Here is a 21,987-nt window from a genome sequence, read left to right on the forward strand (position 1 = left end):
AAGCCTTCAAAACAACTACACCTCACTCCACAGTGTAATTTTTCCTCAGGGTATCTCGAGGGATTTATGTTATCTAACGTCAGTGTTACAGGCAGCAGCTCCTTGACATGCTGATGCCAAGATACAGGCATGGAAGCGTGGGAAGAGAAAACCTGAGGTTTTTGGTAGCTGTTTTGTGTCAGGTAAAACGAGCTTTCCTCAGAATTTGGCAATAGGAGCCTTTTTAAAAATGAGGTAGAGCAGTAGTTATTTTTCCCCAGGGCAGGAAGAAAGAGCTATGCTTCCTGACAAGCAGTACAATGTTTTACAAAGCTCACAGACGAAGGCAGTGGTATGTACAGGTGCAGGAGCCAGGCTGATTCCCTAAGAGCACAGACCAGGAGGATACGCCTTTTCTCTACCGAACTTAATTACTCGCCGAGAGGGCTGTTCAGACCTTGAAAAATCAAAGTAGAAATCCACTCGCGTCATACATTATTCTCCCTTTTATTTTCACAGAATTCCAGCACAATTTCACAAAGCAGTTCAGCACTGGGAAGCTTAAGTTATTTTCAAGCATCGTGTGCTATCTACTAACACTTCCCGAGTGATGATAAGCCACGTCTGGGTACACAACATCCAAAATCAAGGGGCACTCTGCCAGACTGCGCTTTTCGCAATGCTTACTGCTCTGGGTCTCATAGGTGCAAATGGTAGTAATTTCTTCCTTTAATAATGGAAAAAATGCTTATGGCAACAAGAGGTACAATACCCCAGCCACCTCTAATAACCCGAGAGATGTCCCATACTCACCTATAGCCTCTGATTTTGGAGGGACAATAAATGGACCAGGAAGAATAAAGCTGATCTTGATGAGTACTGGGGTTATATTTTGCCTATGCAATTAAGTTTAATGTTATGAAGTCATAACTGTGTTTATCTACTCCCCATTCAATACTACCTATGAAACCACAACATAAACTGCACTGGGTCTTTTGTCACAGCTGCAAAAAAATGTGACAAGTAACTTCTGACCAACTGGTTTCAAGCACGATGCAGAAAAGGTGGATTAGATAAGTAAGTTATATTTCCACTTCATATTGTTACATTTAGCTTCTGCCTATTAAAATGTTTCTACCATTATCAATGCCACCTAAAAATAATTACACAACTACTTCTTTCCTATTTATCAAAAAGGAGAACCTCAATTAAATCAATACACAAGTCACACAGCGATGAATATAATATTCTAAACTGGATTTATTGTTTCCAGACATTAATGTAATACATAAACACATTAAAAGGGGGGATATAGTAACAAGCAACCCATTAACAGAAATAAAGCAAATCCTTGAAATTTTTGTTCTATACTTACACATGAAAATGTCCCAGAAAGTTAAGTAGTTGTCAGTCAACATAGCAAGGATTTCAGATATAAAAAAAAACCTCAAAGAACTCATTAATGAGTTTGTCATAACCAAAATGTTTGGTTTGGTTTTGTGTTTGTTGTTTTTTTTTTTTAATTTATTTTTAGGATAAAAAAAGAATAACCATTACCTCATGCAGTGTACAAAGGCTTTAAAACAAATCCATTAATGCAAATGAACGACTAACTCCTGGGGCTTTAAAAAAAAAAAAAAAAAAAAAAAAAAGGCGGCAAACCAAAAAAAAACCTCGAGGAGTTTCACAAAATTAATTTCAACTAGTTTTCTTAAATTCTTTCTTAGCACTGAAGAAGAAACCTGTAGCTTTCTTGCACTCCAGAAATTTATTCAGAGGTACCTCTTTCAATACAAACATGTTCTTCCAATATATCTGAGTTCTTTAATTTACAAGAGCTTCAAATGAAATTAAGTGCAAAAATGTTTTCTTAGTGTTTTCCAATTATTGAGGTAAATAGTAAAAAAAAAAAAAAAAAAAAAAAAAAAGGCGGGTAGCAGGATCCCAACTATATGTACACCAGATGGGAAAAAAAAAGGCAAACGTGAAATACATGGTTATGGTGCATAAGGGAGATGTGAAAGAAGGATTGAGGAAGAAATAACAGCAACAATCGACGGCTCCCCAGCAGAACTTCTAAACCAAAGCCCTTGAAATCCACTCAGCAGATCACCAATAGCTGAAAATAAAGCGTGTTTATTAGCATGTCTGGCGAGCTGGACTATCGGGGAAGAGGCCATACAATAGTCACAATTATAGCTGACTGCCTGACAATGCTGAGAATGTAAATGCTGCTCTAACAGCTGCGTCGCATCCCGACCAACTACACAAAGACTAAAAGATCCATCAAATGATGAGCTCCTGACGGCAACAACAGGGTCACAATTACAGAGCAGTAGCTTCTATACTAAATAATATAATATATGGCAAACAAGAGACTGAGTTAGCAAAACGTGTTATAAAAAAGTATAAAAGTTGTTTTTAAAAACTTTCTAAAAATTTCTTCTTTTGGGAAGGAGGAATATTAACCTGTGGCCTGGCATTATTACAATAACTGAAGTGGTTGTATCAGATTGCTGGTGATCGACTTCTTGCAAATCAGAGGTGCATTTGTAAAATGCCCCAGGGTGAATGCCTGAAAGCTGGCCAGACAGTCGGGGAATTTTAATATCTGCAGCAGAATCAGCTGTGTTTGTAGAGGGTGGACTAACACTTGGGTCAGAAATCTCTTTACTTGGTATGCGGAAGATACTATGACACAGAGGATCTAAAGACAATTTTCAGTTCAGTCCCACTGTCTGGATCCCAAACACAGTCCTGAGTATATTTTGGGTTTCTTCCTTTTGAGCCTGTCTCGCTGGGGAAGGTGTTCGGTTGCATGCCTGATGAGCCGTGGCTTTGAGTCTCAGCCAAATCCATCAGAAAAGGCTACTCTGATGAAAAGACATTGTGAACTTGAAAACAAAAAAAGTAAGAGAAGGAAAGTGTGAGCTATTAGCTCAGGTAAAAAACCAAGTTGCTGTTCTTCCAGATTACAGAACCCCAATTAATCATCCTCAGTTAATAAGCTTTTTGACAATAGACGAGTCTCGTACAGGCCCCTGCTCACACTGGCTATTAGCAGTGACCACTGTGAGGCTTGAGTTAAATGAAGTGGATCCCAGCTTCTACAGCCTGGTAGAGCTGGGGAGGGATATCTTCTTGCTTCAAGTTCACCTGCAGGATCCTCCCGCCATTTCTCCCCGCTGTTACCCTAATTCAGCAAACCCCAAGCTCGCAGTGAGCTCTGTCAGTTCCATCCACTTTGAAGCCCAAGGCAAACCGCACAGTTTCCATCCAAATCCTCAAATCTTCTTTCAAGTTCTTTGATAGATTCCCCCCCCCCCTCCTTCCAGGGCATGTTTTAAAGCCCAGGAAAAACTTGCTATTGCGTTTGGATATGAAAAGTGCCACAACAAGGGATGCAAAAGACATCTCACCTTTCCCAGATTTCAAAGTTCCCAATGCTGTCAATCCAAGCCCAGGTCAATCCCATCGACTCTTTAGCCACACAATAAGGTTGTCTTAATCTTAAGAGTACAGTGGAGTTATTCACTTTTCAAGCTGATCTGACCTGCATTCACCAAAAGCAATATTCTCTTTGAACTCTCACATTCCAGAAATCTGATACTAACAGCTCAAGAATGTATTGTAAATGAAATTTAACATTATAAAAATTAAAGATTTACAACATCAAAGATCCATTTCATTTTTTCTTAGCAGTTGCTTCTGAACTCCTTTGAACTGCTCTGTAACTTCAAACCAGACACTGGCTATTCTGCCTCCTCCCCCTTGACATTATCATCTCGGCCACAGATTCAACCTTATTTTAAAAATGATGATATAATATGATATATGTGGAAATGCCATGAACCACAGAAGTAAAAGACTAAGCCTTAACATTCAGGAGAGCAGCATAACCTCTCTTGCCATACCTCCCCTTATATAGTAGGAGGGGTTGTTTTTTTGGTTTCTTTTGTTGGTTTTATCTTAAACATGAGCTTAATCCAAAAAACACATTCAACTGTACATTTCTGAGGCTTCAGAATATGCTCCCCTCCCCCCCCACAATTAAAAAGAAAAAGAAAGAATCAAGGTTAGATAGAAATGATTAAATACAAGGTTCTTTTGGAGTCCACCATCAAAGGGTGGTTTTCCAGAAGTAGTCATCTTCCTCGATCTTGATGTTTTTTTGTTTTCGTCTTTTTCTTTTTGTCCTCTGTTTTGGGTTTCAATGCACAGACACAGGCAGACACACCAGCAATTGCTTTGGGTAGGTCAGTTCCTTTGTACCACTTATTTTTCTCCTTATCATAAACCTGGACTGTTTTGGAGAAGACTGTTTCTTCCCAGCTGTAGCCTCCGAGGATATAAATCTTGCCTTCCCAAACTGCCACCCCTGACTCACTGTTTGCTTGCAGCAGAGGAGCAACTCTGGTCCACTGGTTACATTGAGGGCTGTACGACTCCACACTCAGAATGTCAAAACGAGCCATGGTTTCTATGTTGTCATCACTGCCACCGATGGAGTAGATATTGTCCTGTAAGGTGCACATGCTGTGCCACCCTCGGGCAGTGATCATTGGCCTCTTCTCCTCCCAGACATCCGTGCGGTAATCATAACACAGCAGGTTTTTTCTATAGGGGCCAATTTGGTAATCATGGCCTCCTGAAATGTACACAAATTCCTTGTAGACTGTTCCAGCATGGCCGTAGGTAAACCTAGGACAGGCAAACAAAAATGATCTGACTTGGTACTGACGGATTTTATCAAGATACACAAGCATTCAACAAGGACTGGTACTGAAGAAGAAAATAAACAGTAACTAAAGACAGAAGAATCCCTAATCCTGTCAGTTACCCAGTAACTATTCTTATTCATACCGCTTCACTCTGCGCTGCAGAGTGCTAAGGTACGACAATCACTTTTTAAGGCATCCTTTTCATACCTGGTCGCTACAGAGCGCTAAGGTATGACAATCACTTTTTAAGGCATCCTCTACAGTGTGTCATACAACAGAAGTAACCCATCCTGCTCTAGTTGGCATGGCCTTCACTCCCATTTTCCTGCTCCAGTGCTTGGGTTGGATCAGTCTGAGAGGGCCAGAGAGGAAAAAATCCACATCTCAGCAAGGGTTTCTATGACAGAAAGAGGAAATAATCATGATACCTCTCAGACTTACCAGTAGCAATTAACCAAGAAAAACCAATAAGAAAACTACTGCTGCCTTCCCCTTCCACAGCTTCAGGATAATGAATCACGTTTCTTACCCACTAGCGTTCACAGCCCAGTACATTTGCAGTCATGATACATGTAGTGTCCTTTTCATAAGCTATCCATCTGCTCTACCACTTCTGCTATACAGGTGATAACTTCTTTGGTCACCCCAAAACAAGGCAACAGACCTCAGTCAACCATAGATCAGAGTCCGTGTTTGAAGTAAGACAAAATGAGATGGTAGAACCAACATCATGCACGTGGTCTCCACAGGGCAGGGCAGAGAGAAAACCCCTTTGATCAGCTATAATAAAGCCACTACAAACCTAATGAGGCTGTTCTTAACTTCACACTAGGATATTCCCGACCAAACCCCTTTAAGCTCTTAGAAGTGGAATGCTAAGGCGAGGGACAGCCTCAGCTTCTTTGAACACACCCTTCCTGCACATGCCTTTTTTTCTTTTTTCAGGTGTGGGGGGTGTCAAAAGATGTAGCTGCAGCACCAGCCACAGCAAACTGGCTCACACATCGATACAAAGAGCCCAAACAATTTAATACCCATAGGGATGCTGAGTAATATACTCATCAACTTGCACTCAGAAGCCTCTACTACCATCCTTTGCAGTCAAGGACTCGAGACAACTCAACTTCTATGGCAGACAAACCTACGTTACCATTACTTTAGCCTGGAATGCTTTTGAACCATGCCTGAACACGCTCAAAACTCAATGTGGATAGAACCTTAAGCTGTTTTTATTTCGCGTGGTAATAGTTTCTCTCAGCTACACAAACGGTATCGTAACTTCTTCCACACGCCTAAGTGCCAAGCACTTTTGTGCCAAGGGAAAAGGTGGAATAGAAAAGAAAACCCACATTTACCCTGAAAGCACAACACTTCTGAGAAAAGCTAAAAGACGTTTATTACCCTAGATGCCTACTGAAGCTTCTGATCCCTGACCAGCGTCTGAATCAGATATTTTAACAGGCTCCTGCTACAAGAAACAGAAAAATCCTTGACACACTTGGCCTAAGAATACCGAGTGACCAGGACGGACCTTTCAACTACAGAGGCTGGAGCACCATCCCTGGAGACCTTGCAGAGATGACTTCAGAACTGTACTGTTTCTTAGCCACTCAGGAAAAAGAAAGAAAGGAAAAAGAGAGGACTAAGGTATAGTTATGAGACTTTATCCAAAAAGGCAACTCAAAAATTCCACAGCTCACATGGAAGCCTAACCATGGAAACACATAACTCATGCTCAGTGCTTCTGTTTGACATGAAATACCCTGAGCACGTGCGCTCCAGCTTTCGCACCTGCCAGAAATGCTATGACAGGTGTAGTGTACATAGATGCTGCTCTACCGTGTTTGTGGTCTCTTACAGACAAGAACTGGGAACACATGTCTCCAGTGGGACCCAGTCTGGGTGCTAGAGTCTTTGCTTCTCTATATACACAGGAATGGGTCTTAAAAAGTAGACTACCTATCTGGGAAGTGGGATGGACAGCTTGAATTCATTTCCTTTCTCAAACTGCACTAGATTTTAAACCCACATCTAACCAACAAGCTACCTGGAGGACGTGCCGTGCACTCCACAGTGGAGGTAGTGTCAGGTAACAGGCAGTTTTGAGGAGTCAGAAGGAGAAGAGTACAAGGACATTGAATCCAACACAAAGCTCAGGGTTATTGTACTGCTGATAGCAATCACATTACATTCAGCATTTGAAAAAAAAATAAAAATGACCGTGAGTTACGAAAAACTTGAGTGACCTTTGGAGAAGTAGGTTAAATGTTTTCCTACGCTAACTGAAAAGTGGAATTCTGTACATGTAAGCAAGCAATAGACATTTTCTCTCAAGCGCATGCATGCAATCTAGCTACAGAAAAAGCACTGATGCTTTTCTTTTTGCCTCGATCAATGACTATGTCTAGCGAACAGCAACAGCTACAGGAGTAATCTGAAAGAGGCAATCATATCTGAAGCATCAAATCGACCATCAATTTGTTGTTTTACCAATATAGGGAGATTACCTGTTGAAATACACTAGAGGTGTTTCACTTTGCCTGACTTCTGAAAAGCTCATCCAAAATTGCACATACCCAGCTCTACATTAATAGAAAACTGCATGAAATATAATGCACAAATTGAAAACAATCAATAAGAATCCTTTCTGCAAGCCGTATGGCTTATATGGAGGCATTTCTAAACATGCAACAGAACAGGACACTTCAATAGAGTGGGTCCAGACATCCTCCAATGGAAAGCATCGAGCGTTTTGGCAGCGTTATCTGTAAGAGTGGCCAGATAAAGATAGAGGCATTAAGGAGAAAGAAGTTTCAATTCAGAACATCTTCTAGAACCAGTTGCCAATTTTGAATAACTTGCCTAAATACAATGCTGCAAAAATGACAGTTTCTGACACAGTAACAGCATTCGGTAAATGCTAGAAAGTCTACCATTTGTTTTCTTAAACAGAAGAACACTTGGCCTAACTCGATAAAGCTTTGGGAATCCCCTACTCCAACCAAAGTCCAGGCGAGCTGTGGTTGCTCTGAATCTCGCTGTCCACCTGTTGCAACCCTGCAAGATCATGACACAACTAGCAGAGCAGATACCATCACTCGTCAACCTGTTCCGACACATTTCCTCATACAACTGCTTTCAGTTGTTCTGCCAAACTTTAACCTAGGGCCACTCAATTAATTTCACTGATGTCTGCAGCAGACTTTTTCATGGTCTATTCAAGATGAGAACACACTGCACTAACTTCTGCTCTGCCAAGCTTGTCAGCCACTGCTGCTCCCTTCCGGGCTAGAAACTATGGCAGCAGTTTCTCCCAAAGAGCCTGGGAAAATGGTGAAAAAAATATAGGACCTCTCTGAAGAATGGGAAAGGTATCCCACAACCAAGGACCTGAATGAGAGTCAGGCAAAATTCACTTGTAGCAGACTTGGACCGGGTCCACCCTTTAGATAGCTTGGCTGAAGTTTTCCACGTCAAGCATCTGCCTCAAGAGGCTGTGTTTTCTTCTTCAGTTAGACAGCGTTATTTCAGTCAAAACAGCTCAGCTCCTTCCAAGTAAGTGGTTAGGGAAAACAACGTGTTGTTTTGACCATGTTGGGGTGGGAAGGGGGGGGCGGGGAGAACAGATAAAACAGAACTTGCAAAGCTCTTCCTTAGAGCAGCATGACTGTGCCTGTGTACAGCAATATGGACACAGGATTTGGCAGAGGACAGGAGGCATGTGTATTCAAGGACGCAACCATTGCCTTTCGCCTGAAAATCTCCACACGCGTGGCAAGCTATAACCCTTGGGAAGAAAAAAACCATAAAACCATTTTCTGCACGTTCAGAGTAGACGCTTTAACAAATATAACATCTGAGAGCCCAACCCCACACAGCTCAAATGGAACTACGCAAGCCTACACCCCAGAATGACCTCGACATGTGCCTATCACTCCAGGGAATAGTCTTCCAGGCAGCTGCTGGCTTAGAGCAGTCAGAAACACCACCAGAGCTGCAGGCAGGGAGCCTGCTTCTGGTGGCCGTGCACCCAAGAGGACAAGAAGCCTGCATGTGTTCTCTTCAGAGGGAAGAAGACAGAAAAATGCAGGAAACGAGGCAGCTATGTTGGGACATGTTGCCTGATCAGGCAATCAGGAAGCAGAGGATTGGAGCTTCTGATTTCCTCTGCATGAGGAGAAAAGACTTCCTGCTGGTATAGGGCTGGGGAAGATGTTATTTGGGTAAAAAGAGTAACTAAAATCAGTTTGAGGAACAAAAGCATGTGGTGGGGAGGAAAACAGATCAGACCGAGAGTATGTTGAAGGGAAGACAGGAGTACACAGAAGGAACTGTAGCTAGCATGCTTTCTTCTAGTCTTGAACAGATTACAAAATTCTCTCTCATCCTTCCTTTGCTGTCAGCAAATCCATCTGAAGTACATCAGGAAAGTTCTGCCCAGATCCCTTCCAGCAGCCACCCACACCTGCCAGAGCCACATCTCCGAGCTCAAGCAGCCTTCGCTTGTCCCTGCACTCAGAAGGTTTCTTTCTGTTGTCCACCTCCGCACTGATTTTTGCCTTTCGAAACCTGTATAAAGTTCTTTTAGCTTTATTCCTTCTGTGCAGGAAAATGGTTGGTGCAAACAATATACTGCCCAACGCAAGAGCTCCCCAAAAGGAGAAAGAGGGCTGAAAAGACAGAAAATCTGAAGGCGCTAAGTGTCCATTAAGATATAACTAAAGACATATTGACACACAAGAGAGCAGCTACATGGAAAACTATCTGGTTCGCTATGCAGCTGCACAATCACCTGAGGTGGCACAAGGGACAGTTAGCATGGGACGAGGACAGAGCAGGCAGGAAGAGAGGATGCAGAACTATTTTTTGGGGATGCAACAATAACTTAAAATAGTGCCTCTACTATAGCCTAACTCGTTTAGCAACCAGCCAAGTCAGTGTAAGTGGGGTCTATCCCATAAGGGGGACTTCTGCCTCGTGCAAGCGGATCAGCTAGACATTCTAATACAAAATTAACACCCCCACGTCAAAGTTCACTTTTAAATGCTGCAGCTGCAAAATTCCCAAAGCCAACATACACGTAGCAGTAGGAATATGCAGAAAAACTGCCCCTTTTCAGACAGCTTGCAGTCTGCAAGCTTCCCCAGGACTACTTATATGCTGGGAAAAAAAATATCCATACCAGTTCTAAGGTGAGTGTTTTTCTAACAACATACAAGGCAGTCAGGTCACATCTACATTTCTTTGAAAAATGTTTAAAAAAAAAAAAAGAAAAACAGCTGTGCTATAATTTCTGTGAGATGTTACTGAGATCTCACAGGTCACGCCAATTAACAGAAGGGCTTAGGAACTGAAGATACTCTTATACACAGCTTCCCAGGAAAGATTGTGGTGTTCAGCCTCAACTCCTAGATCTGCCTATGTGAGCAGAAATAAAACGGAAAAAAGCATCCTGCTTCTGAAGAGCACTCAAGCCCAGCTGTTAGCCTGGATCAGACTTGCATTGCAGCACCTGCCCAAAATAGAATTGGGCAACAGGCTTCTGTGCCTCCACTGGCTGCCTATGGCTCTGCAGCTCTGCAGCTAAGGGAATAAGGGAAAAAAGGCCTGAACTCTAAAATCAAATTGCAAGTATCCTGTTCGTGATGCCACCAAGAAAGCAAGTACTGCTGCTGAAGGTGCAGGTTTCAGATGTCATGAAAATACTATCCGGATAGCCAATACTCCTGTAATTTCCATGAATGTGAAATATTACTAAATCTGAATAGCTGTTTGCAAATGAAATGCTTTCGTACCATTCTTACGAAGTCACCACTCAAATGTTGATTCAAAATACTAGCAATGTCCTGTGCTGCTATTACAAGAAGAGCTGCAGTACTAAAGCCTCTCAGAAGTACAGCAGCTAAGTTTTAATTCAGACTGAAAGAGAGGTCACATTTGCCAGGGTTACCTAAATAAAGTGGTTTATCTGCAACAGCCAACCTGAGCAGCCAAACAGAGAGAAACACCTTACAAGGAAAACATTTACACCAAGGTGACAAAGTAAGGCTAAACAAATTATAAAAGCCTTTGATCAAGATCTAAACAGTACCTCTGAAAAGGTTCAACTCCAAGTGACCTCAGGAAAAATATTTTAAGAATAGTAGAGCAAAATTACAAGAGCTCTCCCTCCCATCCTTCAGACGTACCTCGGGACAAAAATTAAAACCAATCAAGCTGACGTGAGGCACACTGCCTGGAAGAGCTGGTTGCTCAAATACCAAATGCTGATATGGTTTGTTACTTGCTGATACCACGTTGGTTATACATTCCCTTGCCTCCCTTCTAGGGATACCCATTCATCACCTAAAGTCACACAAGCTCCCTTTACTACCATTCTTCAAACACAAGATAACTTTCTGAACAAGTCCATTACCTGGGCAAGCCTGCTATATAGGACCACGAATCCTTCTGAGGACTGTAGGTCTCAACTGAAGAAAGTGCCCCATTTTCATTCCTGCCACCAACAGCTACCAGCATGTCAGTAATAGCTCCCAGGTAGAAATCTACACGGCGTTGTCTCATGGAGGCAACCTGTCAAAAAAAAAATAACATGCTGACATCTTCAAATATCTGGTAAGCAAGCTGACTTAAGGTATATTCATGAGGCTAGGACAGTTGCTTCTTCCCATTTATTTGGAAAGGAGAGCTACTGGTTTTGGCCGTTATATTCATAAAATACTTTTTGGTTTTCTGCAGTAGCATGTTACAGAGCATTCATTTTCAAAAAAGGGGACAACAGGAAGCATCTAAGAGACAGGTTACTCTACAAATGTTCATGTTACATGGGCGTCCTTCCAAAACTCTGCAAGAAACATATATTGGAATCACTCAAAGCCACAACCGAACCACATGGGATGACTGGTTCTTATAGGAACCTGCACTGGCCGCAGGGTTTTACAGCAGGACTGGAAGTGAATAGCTTGTTCTAAGAGACATTTAGCACAGAGACATTTGACAAGCGTCAGAGACATTTGCTTTTTGCATCAGACCCATTTTTGATTTAGTTGTGCTACTGCTTGAGAAAGATGAACACCTCCTTAAGTCCATTCTAGCATTATTCCCAAAAGTAATCTAAAGCGTTGCAGGTGGCTGCTGACCAAGAACTTCACAGGTGAGATGCCCAAATCCCAAGTGAAGTTAAGAATCTGCCCCAAACTCTTTTGCTGTTTGTGTAACTTAAGCATTCCCACAAAGGATTCAAGCAGCTGCTTTTTCAACTTAACTAACTTGAACTTCCATTTGCAAGCGTTGCTACGTTGGCTATTCTAATGAGCCCCGTCCTTCCACCAAAAAGAAGAAAACACTCTAAACATTAAGGACATTAAACAGAGAAATAATACAGCTTAAGTCTCACCTTTATCCACTGGTTACAGCGGGGATCATACCTATATAGGAGATTTGAAGCTGCATCCCCTCCATTGTCTCTTGAAAAGCTGCCTCCGGCTATGAAGATGAAGCCTCCCAAGACTGCAACACAGTGGTGACTTCGTCTGGCTGGGAGAGGGGTTTCTGCCACCCACTGCCCCTTTCTGATGTCCAAGAAGCAGGTATCATCACTCAGTTCCAGGCACCGTTCAGAAACCTCCCCACCCACAAAGAGGAGCCTTTCCTCGCAGGTCCGCAGGGCTGTGCGTTTGTTCTGCAGCACTGGCTGAGCCGTGATGTTATTATGATAGTTCACCGCCTCCTCTATAAACCCCTCACAGTTTGCTTCTTTGGGAAGAAGAGAGCAGACAGCAGGCTTGACTCGATGGAGGAGATCACTTTTAGGTATCAAGGGAAAATGAATGTTATCCAGAACCTGGTAAGCCTCATTCTCCCTTTCCGGGTACTGGGTAAGCCACTGCAAGGCAGCCTGCAGCAAGTCGTGCTCACACTCCTGCTGCACATTGCTGCTGTCCAGGTATTGGCACAACTTCTGCAAGGAAATGTTCTGCAGGAAGTCCGGGGTGAAAGACAGGGTACCGAAGTTCTGCAAGATGAAAGAATCAATGTAGGAGTCAAGGCGCTTCAGGTTGTAAATAGAGGCTAGCTCCTGCAGGTACAAATAGTTCTCCTCGCTGACTTCATTCTCCAGATACTCGCAACAGAAGTCAACCACCTTCCAGATCTGCAGCAGGTGAGCTGTTTCGAGCACATAGTCGATATTGCCTCCATCTAAAGACAGCTCACTGCCGTAAAGGAAATCCACCACAGCCTTCAGACCGATGTAAGAGGCTCCAAAAAGTTCAACCTCTTTTTGGTGGGCTTCTCGCATACCAATGGTGAACATAGAGTTGAAGTAGTCACTGCAAACAGCAAGGAGGTTGCGATGGGCAGGGACTCTCTGTTCATCCACCACGAGGACAATGTCACAGAAGAGGCCGCGGTGCCTCTGCTCGTTCAGGCTCTGAAGAACTAGACTAGAGTGGTCATCCCATCTGTACACCTGGAATAAAAAAAACCAGTATCAGGCAGATGTTATCTTCACCAAGACAAATTTCAGTGTGCACAAAGTGTTTTCGCATTAGATGTAGTCATACATGAGAGCGAGCAAACTTACTTGTGTTGCATGTTTGTAATAAATTCTGACTTGAAACAGTTGGCAAGCAATGTAGTACGAGCCCAAGCTCCTCGCCTTCACTTTGAAAGGCCTATGCAGACTTTTACTGCTTCCTACTCCCTCCTTTTTTTTTTTTTTATAATTGACTCCTACCTCCTCCACAATGCTGCATCCAAACCTCCTCCCTGATGATTTATACAGGCGCAATTTTCTGAAACTCTTCCACTCATTGTCTTTGAGACATCTTGCTGACATTTCCTTTCTTACTTGTCCCCCAAATGACTCCTTACAGAGTTCTTCTCAACTAAGCTACTCACTAAATATTTGGAGTGGGAGACACACATGCAGCAGCATGCCAAATTTTCATTCAGCCCATGTATTGTTTGGGTTAGTGCTTACTTGACAGCTACCCCCTCTTAAATCTTTTCAGAACTCTAAGCTCGTTAGGGTAAAATCCCTCTCTTTCTTTCCATATTATTCCAGGCACACACACTGCATTCAAAAATAATAGCTGTTTATTTATGTGCAAAGCCACACATGCGGACAACTTATTCCCAGAAGACTTCTACTTGCTTCCAGAAGCCAAGGTAGTTTTTGTTTTAATGAATATGACTAAGTATTTTTCTTCTAAAGAAAGGGGAAAATGCCCTCAGAACATGTCCGTTAAGTGCCCTTCTGGGATCCCTCTGGTCCAGACATTCTTCCTACCAGCTCCGGACGTGCCACAGAGCTTTTGAGGCAACCAGTGTTTGCTTCTTTCTCACAGACTCACGTTACCAGTCCTAAGAAGAACCAAAATGGAAACGTTTTGTTACCCCTTGAATGTCCTGCAGAACACGTATTGAAGGGGCTGGTCACCCCAGTATGTCAAGCGATGCAGCTTTTAGGACCATCTTTCTGGAGGAATGGAATGCTCGATGGTACAGTCAGCTACCTTGTGATGTCTCTTAATAAAAGCCAGGTTAAGTTAAATGCAAATACTTAACTTTAATTACCAAATCCAAAACACGCAGAGTTGCAGAGCCTGTAAGAACATGTAAGAGCAATGAAAGGAGGTAGAAAGGAAGCACATCTTTGTATCGTACCTAAGTTAGCTCTGAACAGTTCTGGCTGTAGGACCCTGGGTCCTGCCCAGTTCTACACCCTCAGACTGCATTCCCAGAAGTGATGCCCTGAAAAGGTGTCTCAGTCCCTATCTACTTCAAAAACAGTCACACAGATAGCCCGAGGTCTCTTCACGCCTCTCAGGCATTCAACCTTTCCTTCACCAAACTGTTGCTTCTCCTAGAAATCCTAACTATCTGTGGCTTTCCTGGTTTCCCAAACAGAAAGCACTTGATTATTGCTGTCTGGCCTAAGCCATTAATGGGTTGGTTAAATCACGGTGAGACAACCTCTCTACCCACCTGGATGGGACAGGTCCAAGTCCTCGAGCCAAATTTTTTCCCCTGCGCACAACTCTCACTCTAGATATGCATCCTGTGTACAGAATTTGGTAAATGTACTTTTATACGATGAGATAACCAGGATTAACGCACGCAGCTCACCACTGTCCAGACATGATGGCAGCCAATCATCCCAAGCTAATACCAACCTTGGGAGCCTGACCTCCCACGTGTGCCGTTTAGCAGTCAGTGGTATAGCAACAGGCAGTCTGCCAAAGATGAGACCCAAATTAATAACCAAATGTGCTGCTCTTAGTGCGATATCCCAGTGGTTTCTCTTTAGTTTCGTTTATGCTCTTTTCCAAACAATGGAGGCTACGCTGCCAAAAAGCCTTCTGTTGGAGTAACTTTGTACATGCAAGTGTACAGAGTTAAACCAACCTAAGTGAAGAGGCTTCAATAATTGTAAGTTTTCTGGGCCAAAACTCTTTAATTTGCCTTATACTCATATCTCTGAACTTAAAAAGGGATCTATGGCATAGACAACAAAGTAACTTCCACTGAGGAATAAAACTGCCAGAGATCTGTAACAGAAAAAAATATGGGGTTTAAGGACTGTAAAGTTTTTTCTCTTCATTTTTCTGAGGCTGAGAAATGCTGATATCATACAGGAGCCCAAGCAGAGACCAGGGGACGGAGGAAGCGGGAAGAATAACAAATACGGCAAAGGACAAACCACACATTTGTGGCAACTATGATAAAGGACAGTGTATGAACAGACAATAACTAACATCTTACAGCACCCTCTTCTGAATCTGACTCGTGGGGGACAGTTATTGGATTAAACTCAAAAACATATTCCCTCTCGCCTCTGTAAATTGGCTGATCATTTCTCTCTAATATTCTCTAATACCACCATCGTGCATAACAAGATTACACCAGAATATAAGATTTGCCAGAGATCCCTATTTACTTAGCTGGCTGTCGAGTCAGCAGCATAATCCTGACCGCAAACACGCCTGACAACTTGTACTCCTAAAATCCTTGTTGCCATGTAAAACTGCTGCTACTTCAGAAATCAAGCATAAAATCATTACGTATGGCACTGGATGGACTCAGAATATATTAACATATTTCAGCCACTTAGCAAGTTCATTCGTTCAGTGAGCAAATAACAGAAGCTGATAGCTGCACATTTCAAAACCAAGACTAATTTTATACCAAACACGAACATCTTTCTCAAGCTATTTATATTCTGTAGAACAGCTTTAGCATTATCTAGTAATTTTAAGTTTAACAGATAGTGACAGCTGCTGTCTAAGCAAGAAAATAAAACAATGATGTCAAGTTAATTAATTTTTAATGTGATGTATTATTATTACATTCAGACTAAACCCTTCAAATGGTAGACAGGATCAGCACTCAGGGAAAGATTATATTGGCAGGGATGCATTTAAAAATTAGTCCTATTTATCTTTTATCAATTGTATTAGAGCAGTATTTTAACTTCTTTCGGATTCAGCACAGATCTAATTTCTTTCAGATTGTTCATGCAGTACCACTGCTCATCAGTGATGCAAAAGAAAATGAGATCTGTCTCATTCAACTTGCATAAGACAGATTCAGGCACTGAAAAGTTCTTCTCTTCCAGCTGTTGTTGGTAGTACAAGGTACTTGCTCTGCAGCATCTGTAACCTAGTGCTCGCACTAGAACAGAAAAGCAGCTTTCACCAGTATGGAACAAAGTGAACATCATAATTACAGCTGATATTAACATCTTTTAAATCTTAGGTCATCACCCTGATGACCTGCATAAAGAACTACCTAAGATGGACTCGTGTCGATCCCCAGCTAAAAATCAACATATTTGTGCAGACAGAGATTCTATACAAACAAAATTAACCTCACAAAGCTAAGAAAACATCTCTAGTTCACTGGAATAACTACTTGCAGGATCAAGTCTCCTATCTTGTACAAAACAGAGACTAAATCTAAAAAGTAATCCCAGCTTTGCTTTTGTAACTAGCCTGGATTTTATGAGATGGACGAGTACAAAAAATTCCCAAGATATACACATCGCATTTAATGACTGAATTTTTGCTGTAGAGAAAACACTGTGCTGCAGTGATGTGGGTTTCTTTTTTAAGTTATGAGTCACGACGAGCAGATGCCCATTCGCTGCTGCTGCCTTTTTTTTTTTTTTTTTTTTTAATCACTAGGTAGCAACTTCTTCTATCAAAAATATCTGGGCAGGTAGACCACCGTTTTCAAACCTCTTCTTAAAAGCCCACAATATTCACATTCCTCCAAAGCAGTCCATCCTAACGGAGAGCCTTTACCCCCCTCCTGGTTATTTCTGTAACTCGCTTTTTTTGGTAGGCAACACGTAAACGTACAAACCTTTGAGGATTCACTTATCTTGTGTGGACGACAAATCCTGGTTTGCCTGGTCCCCTCCATGACAGGCTGATCCGCAGTACTTCTAGAACAAAAGCAAAGAAAGATGTTAGCGGCATACCAATCCTATGCTAAAAACCCACACTGCGCTGAATAAATAACACAACCGAGACGACCTGCACATGCTAATCTGCAGTTCGACCACGTTCGGGTTATAAAAAAATTTTTTTTTTTTTCCGCTCCCCGATGTTGTTTTCTCGTGTTATGAACAATAACAAGTCAACAAGCCGGGCGTACGACCGAGGACCGGCGCGGATCCCCCTGAGGGTGAAGTTATTTACTTACTGCTCGTTCTGGCCGCCGGGGCTGAAATCATTTCCTCGCCAGCGCCGGCAAGAGCCCGTCTCGGCCCCCCGCGGCCCGGGGGAGGCAGGTAGGAGCCGGGCGGCGGGGCAGCCCCTCGGTCCCGGCCCCTCTCCGGCCCACACCGCGCAACACCCGCGGTTTACCGCAGCGCGCAGGCCCCGCGGGCGGCGGGCAGCCCCGCCGCCATGGCCGGCCCAGGAAATGCCGGCTGGATGGAGCGGGGAGGGACCGAGGCGGGGCGGGAAGCGGCGCCGGGCAGGGCCCGAGGAGGCTCCGGCGACCCCGTCGACAGCAAATGGCGGCCGGGCTCCCCCGCCCCCCCTCAGGCCGCTGGGAGTTTCCCGCCTCGGAGGTGAGGAGGAGCGCCGGGCCCTGTCGCTACGGCTGTGTGGTAGTCGGCGGGGTTACTCCGCAAACGTGCAGGCTGGATGTCTTGTCTGTGGTGTGGGGGCGTGGTAAAGAACGGCGAGAAGGCCGGTCACCGCCTCGTCCATCCGCCCTGGCCGGCCGTGAATCTTATCTGACTACAAAAATGCCTAGCCTGCAGCAACGCATGCCGCTGTAGGGCTTTTTCTCATCGATTAAGGCCCGGGAGGCTTAAAAGTTAACGAAAAAAACACCTTGGCGAACAGCAGGGCTGACAGACAGCACGCCTCCTTCAGGGATGAAGTAAGACGGAAAGACTTTGTCCACAGACCCTACCCAGTCCCATTTCAGTGCAGTGGTCTTCACTAAAACGCAAGTAAAGAAAACCCTTTGTTAATCCAGAGACCCCGCATATCTTCCAGAGTTTATTATCAGGACAGCAGAAGCCGGCAAGATTGTGCCCAGGCTCCGTCTGCTCTCACCCAGGACAGCCCAGCTCGGACACGGGTCCCACGTGGTGACGGGGCAGCGGTCGCTGGCGTAAGACGACGTGTACAGCGTGGAGCAGCAGCATTTTAAACAAGGGGAGTGTGCCAGGGCTGTTAGCACCTTCCCCTACCCCGGCTGTCGTCCAGCCCTCCGCTGCAGGTAGCATCCAGCCGGCTGTTTCTGTTCTTCATAGAATCACAGAATGGTTTGGGTTGGAAGGGACCTTTAAAGGTCATCTAGTCCAACCCCCCTTGCCACGAGCAGGGACATCTCCAACCAGATCGGGTTGCTCAGAGCTCCATCCAACCTGACCCTGAATGTTTCCAGGGATGGGGCATCTACCACCTCTCTGGGCAACCTGCTCCAGTGGTTCACCACCCTCACAGTAAAAAATTTCTTCCTTATATCTAGTCTGAATCTCCCCTCTTTTAGTTTAAAACCATTACCCCTTGTCCTATCACAACAGGCTCTGCTAAAGTTTGTCCCCATCTCTCTCATCAGCCCCCTTAAGTACTGGAAGGCTGCAATAAGGTCTCCCCGGAGCCTTCTCTTCTCCAGGCTGAACAACCCCAATTCTCTCAGTCTTCATAGGGGAGGTGCTCCAGCCCTCTGATCATTTTCACAGCCCTCCTCTGGACCTGCTCCAACAGGTCCATGTCCTTCTTACGTTGGGGGCCCCAGAAATGGATGCAGTACTCCAGGTGGGGTCTCACCAGAGCAGAGTAGAGGGGGAGAATCTCCTCCCTCAACCTGCTGGTCACGCTTCTTTTGATGCAGCCCAGGATACGGTTGGCTTTCTGGGCTGCGAGCGCACATTGCCGGCTCACGTCCAGCTTTTCGTCCACCAGTATCCCCAAGTCCTTCTCCGCAGGGCTGCTCTTCTTCAGCCACCCCAGAGGTGATGGGTCTCCACTAATCTAACTGATTATCGAGTCTGAAGATAAGAAGCATTTTTGGCTAGCTTTGGTCTCTTCTGTAGCCCTTGTGACCACGGGGACCCAGGATAAAGACCTGCCATTCCTGAGCTGAGTGAAAAACCTACTTTGGTGACAGCCCTAATGGTAACTATGGCCTGTAAATTCCTAGCAGCCTTTACCTGAAAGAGAGTATTATTCTCTCCATTATTTCCTCTGCTCCTGCACTGAAAAGACAGAGACGGAGAAGCAGGATTGGGGACAGCCACATAGAAAGATCAGAAAAAAAGCAAAAAGGTGTGATGGCAAAGAGCCACAGGAGCAAGGCACTAGCAATATATTTTAGGAGAACAGCTAAGCCTCCTGTGGGCCCATAGCTCTGCAGAGCCATCCTGTTTGATCAGCTCCCTCTACCCATTCTGAGGCCCTTCTTGAACTTCATTAGTACAGTCTAGACAGCTGAAGGTCAGTCCAGTTATCCAAGACTTCATGCTTGCTGGAGACCTTTTTGTGAGGAAGTCCCTAAGTCCTCTTTTAAGTCCTTTCACTTTCCCTGTTGTCTGTGCTTCCTCTCTGAGGACTCCTGTGAGATGGACAGATGTTCCTGCCAGGCCAGTGACATCTTCCTGCACAGGAGGACAAGACCCATACGCAGAAGATGGAGGTCTCCAAACTCCCATGTGAAAAGCAAATCAGAGCTCACTGAAGTCAGACAAGTAGGTATTTTCCCTCCTCCATTTACAGCCTGATGAAACTGAGCACAATATTTATTCTTCCATGTGTTAAAAGAAAAAAATCCATAAAAATACGTCAAAGACAAGGAAGAGAAGCAAAGAGAAGAGGTTTGATCCCATGAAGAAGGCAGCATTTCTGAGGTTTGAATCTGGCATTTTAAAGTGTGAGACATGAAGTTCCTAATGAATGTAATTAAAACACTCCAGCCTCTGGGTCACAGAGACCGAAACAAGGTTGAGTTTTTCTCCTTCTAAGGGAAATGACATTTCGGTCACCCACCTCTGCCCTAGGAAACAACAGGAGCTGAGGAACAAGCTTGAAGAAACAAGGACAACCAGCAGTTGTGACAGGTATAAACAGCAGAGAGGTAGTGCCAAAGGATGATAAATGCAGAATATGACCCCCCCCACCACGTTTATGAGCAGATAATGGTCAGCATAAAGGCTTTTAAAAAGAAAAAGTGTTCCTAAAGACACTTCCAAAAGAAAATCAATAGAAATTCAGAACTATTAATGTGTGATTATATTATCATCTGGAGCCTGCAGTCTACAGATATTGAGTGTGATTCAGCCAGATGCCATGTCCTACACTTGTACTGACTTAAGAAATATTTCTCTCTTCCCTATGACTTCATCTACATCACAGAGATGCACTGCAGCAATACGCTCGTGTTTTGGGCCCTGATGCTACAGGGAACCTCATGTCATTCAGGACTCTCTCTGTAAGAAGCTGCATGCAGGATTAGGGCTTCCTATTCTATGGCAGTAAATGATGTATTTTACAATTAGCACATGCTTTGGTGCTGTTGTTCCCTGAGACAGTCTGAAAACACCAATTAACTGTGTGTGGTAATGAGGTTTCTTACTGTTCATTTACAACATATTGACATGAAAATAAATAATGAACATCCCACTGCAAACTTTAAAAGAAACAAAGTGTGATACTTTTTCTCATGGAATGTAGTTTTTATTAAATTTGCAATCTCCAGCCCCCCCCGCCCCAGGTTTAGGGTAGAAACCCACTAACACGTACAAGGACTGCTTTTTGAAACTCTGGTCCTTGGGCACAACAACATGTGGTGACACTTATTTCAAGCCGAGTCCTGCCAAGCAAAGGACCTGCCTCTATTTCTGCGGGCATAGGACTGAAGTGCAATCTTACAGCCAGCCCTTAATCCTTTTTTTTTTTTTGCCTAAAACCCTGCATCTCTCGGTAGCGTTTTGACTCGCGTTAGATGGTGTAGTTTTAATTGGCGGTGCTGGAAGCGCTGCCCGGCAGGGGGAGATCGCTGCATCTGAAAGGGGCTACAACCCACACCGACACCCGTACCCACACCTGAAGCAGCAGCGAGCCCTCACGACTCCAAAGTCACCCTCACAGCCCCCTTTAGGGGTCCCCACGGAGAGGGGAACGGTCTCGCACTCCCACCCGCCGGCAGTCTCACAAAGCTTTCCCCAGCTCTTGCCCCTGTGTCCCGGCGCTCCCGGTCCGGAGCTCTCGCCTTTCCCCTCGCCTTTCCCCTCGCCTTTCCCCTCGCCTTTCCCCTCGCCTTTCCCCTCGCCTTTCCCCTCGCCTTTCCCCTCGCCTTTCCCCTCGCCTTTCCCCTCGCCTTTCCCCTCGCCTTTCCCCTCGCCTTTCCCCTCGCCTTTCCCCTCGCCTTTCCCCTCGCCTTTCCCCTCGCCTTTCCCCTCGCCTACCTGCTCTCAGTCCTCCTTTCCAGCTCGGCTACCTCCCGTGCGCCCTGCCCGGCTCCCGGCCCCGCCGCTCCATTTTGCGCATCCTTTCTTCCCTCTTATCCTCCTCCCGTCCGTCCGTCCGTCCGTCCGTCAGGGGCTGGAAAAACACCGAAAAGCCTAAAACCCCATCACTGCGGCGGACCCTCCGCTCGGGAACGAACCCCTCGCCACCCCCCCTCCCCCGGGCAGCGCCCCGGCTTTGCATCCTCAAGACAGGTACCCCCCCACCCCGGGACCCCCCCCACCCTCCTCCTTCGTCGTCGTGGTGTCCCCCCCTCCCCTGCCCGGGCTATTGCATCACCCCGACCCCCCCGC

General features: G+C 44.7%; 1 protein-coding gene across 4 annotated transcripts; it reads right to left on the minus strand.

Moving 5' to 3' along the window:
- Nucleotides 1-1,215: 1,215 nt before the first annotated feature.
- On the minus strand, nucleotides 1,216-21,869 carry KLHL36 (kelch like family member 36). 4 transcript variants are annotated; one of them, XM_069793363.1, is made up of 5 exons: nucleotides 21,634-21,869; nucleotides 17,070-17,151; nucleotides 12,097-13,170; nucleotides 11,116-11,273; nucleotides 1,216-4,680 (listed from the first exon to the last, which is right to left on the minus strand). In XM_069793363.1, exons 2-5 carry the CDS (start codon nucleotides 17,127-17,129, stop codon nucleotides 4,125-4,127), a joined length of 1,848 nt encoding a protein of 615 aa, XP_069649464.1. In that variant the 5' UTR covers nucleotides 17,130-17,151; nucleotides 21,634-21,869; the 3' UTR covers nucleotides 1,216-4,124. The 4 variants fall into 4 exon arrangements, with proteins under 4 accessions (XP_069649464.1, XP_069649465.1, XP_009926985.1 ...); XM_069793364.1 differs by lacking the exon at nucleotides 21,634-21,869 and adding an exon at nucleotides 17,412-17,539 and having other exon boundaries at nucleotides 17,070-17,148; XM_009928683.2 differs by lacking the exon at nucleotides 21,634-21,869 and adding an exon at nucleotides 17,412-17,481.
- Nucleotides 21,870-21,987: the final 118 nt, after the last annotated feature.

Source organism: Haliaeetus albicilla, chromosome 10 (assembly GCF_947461875.1).
Source record: "Haliaeetus albicilla chromosome 10, bHalAlb1.1, whole genome shotgun sequence".
NCBI lineage: Eukaryota > Metazoa > Chordata > Aves > Accipitriformes > Accipitridae > Haliaeetus > Haliaeetus albicilla.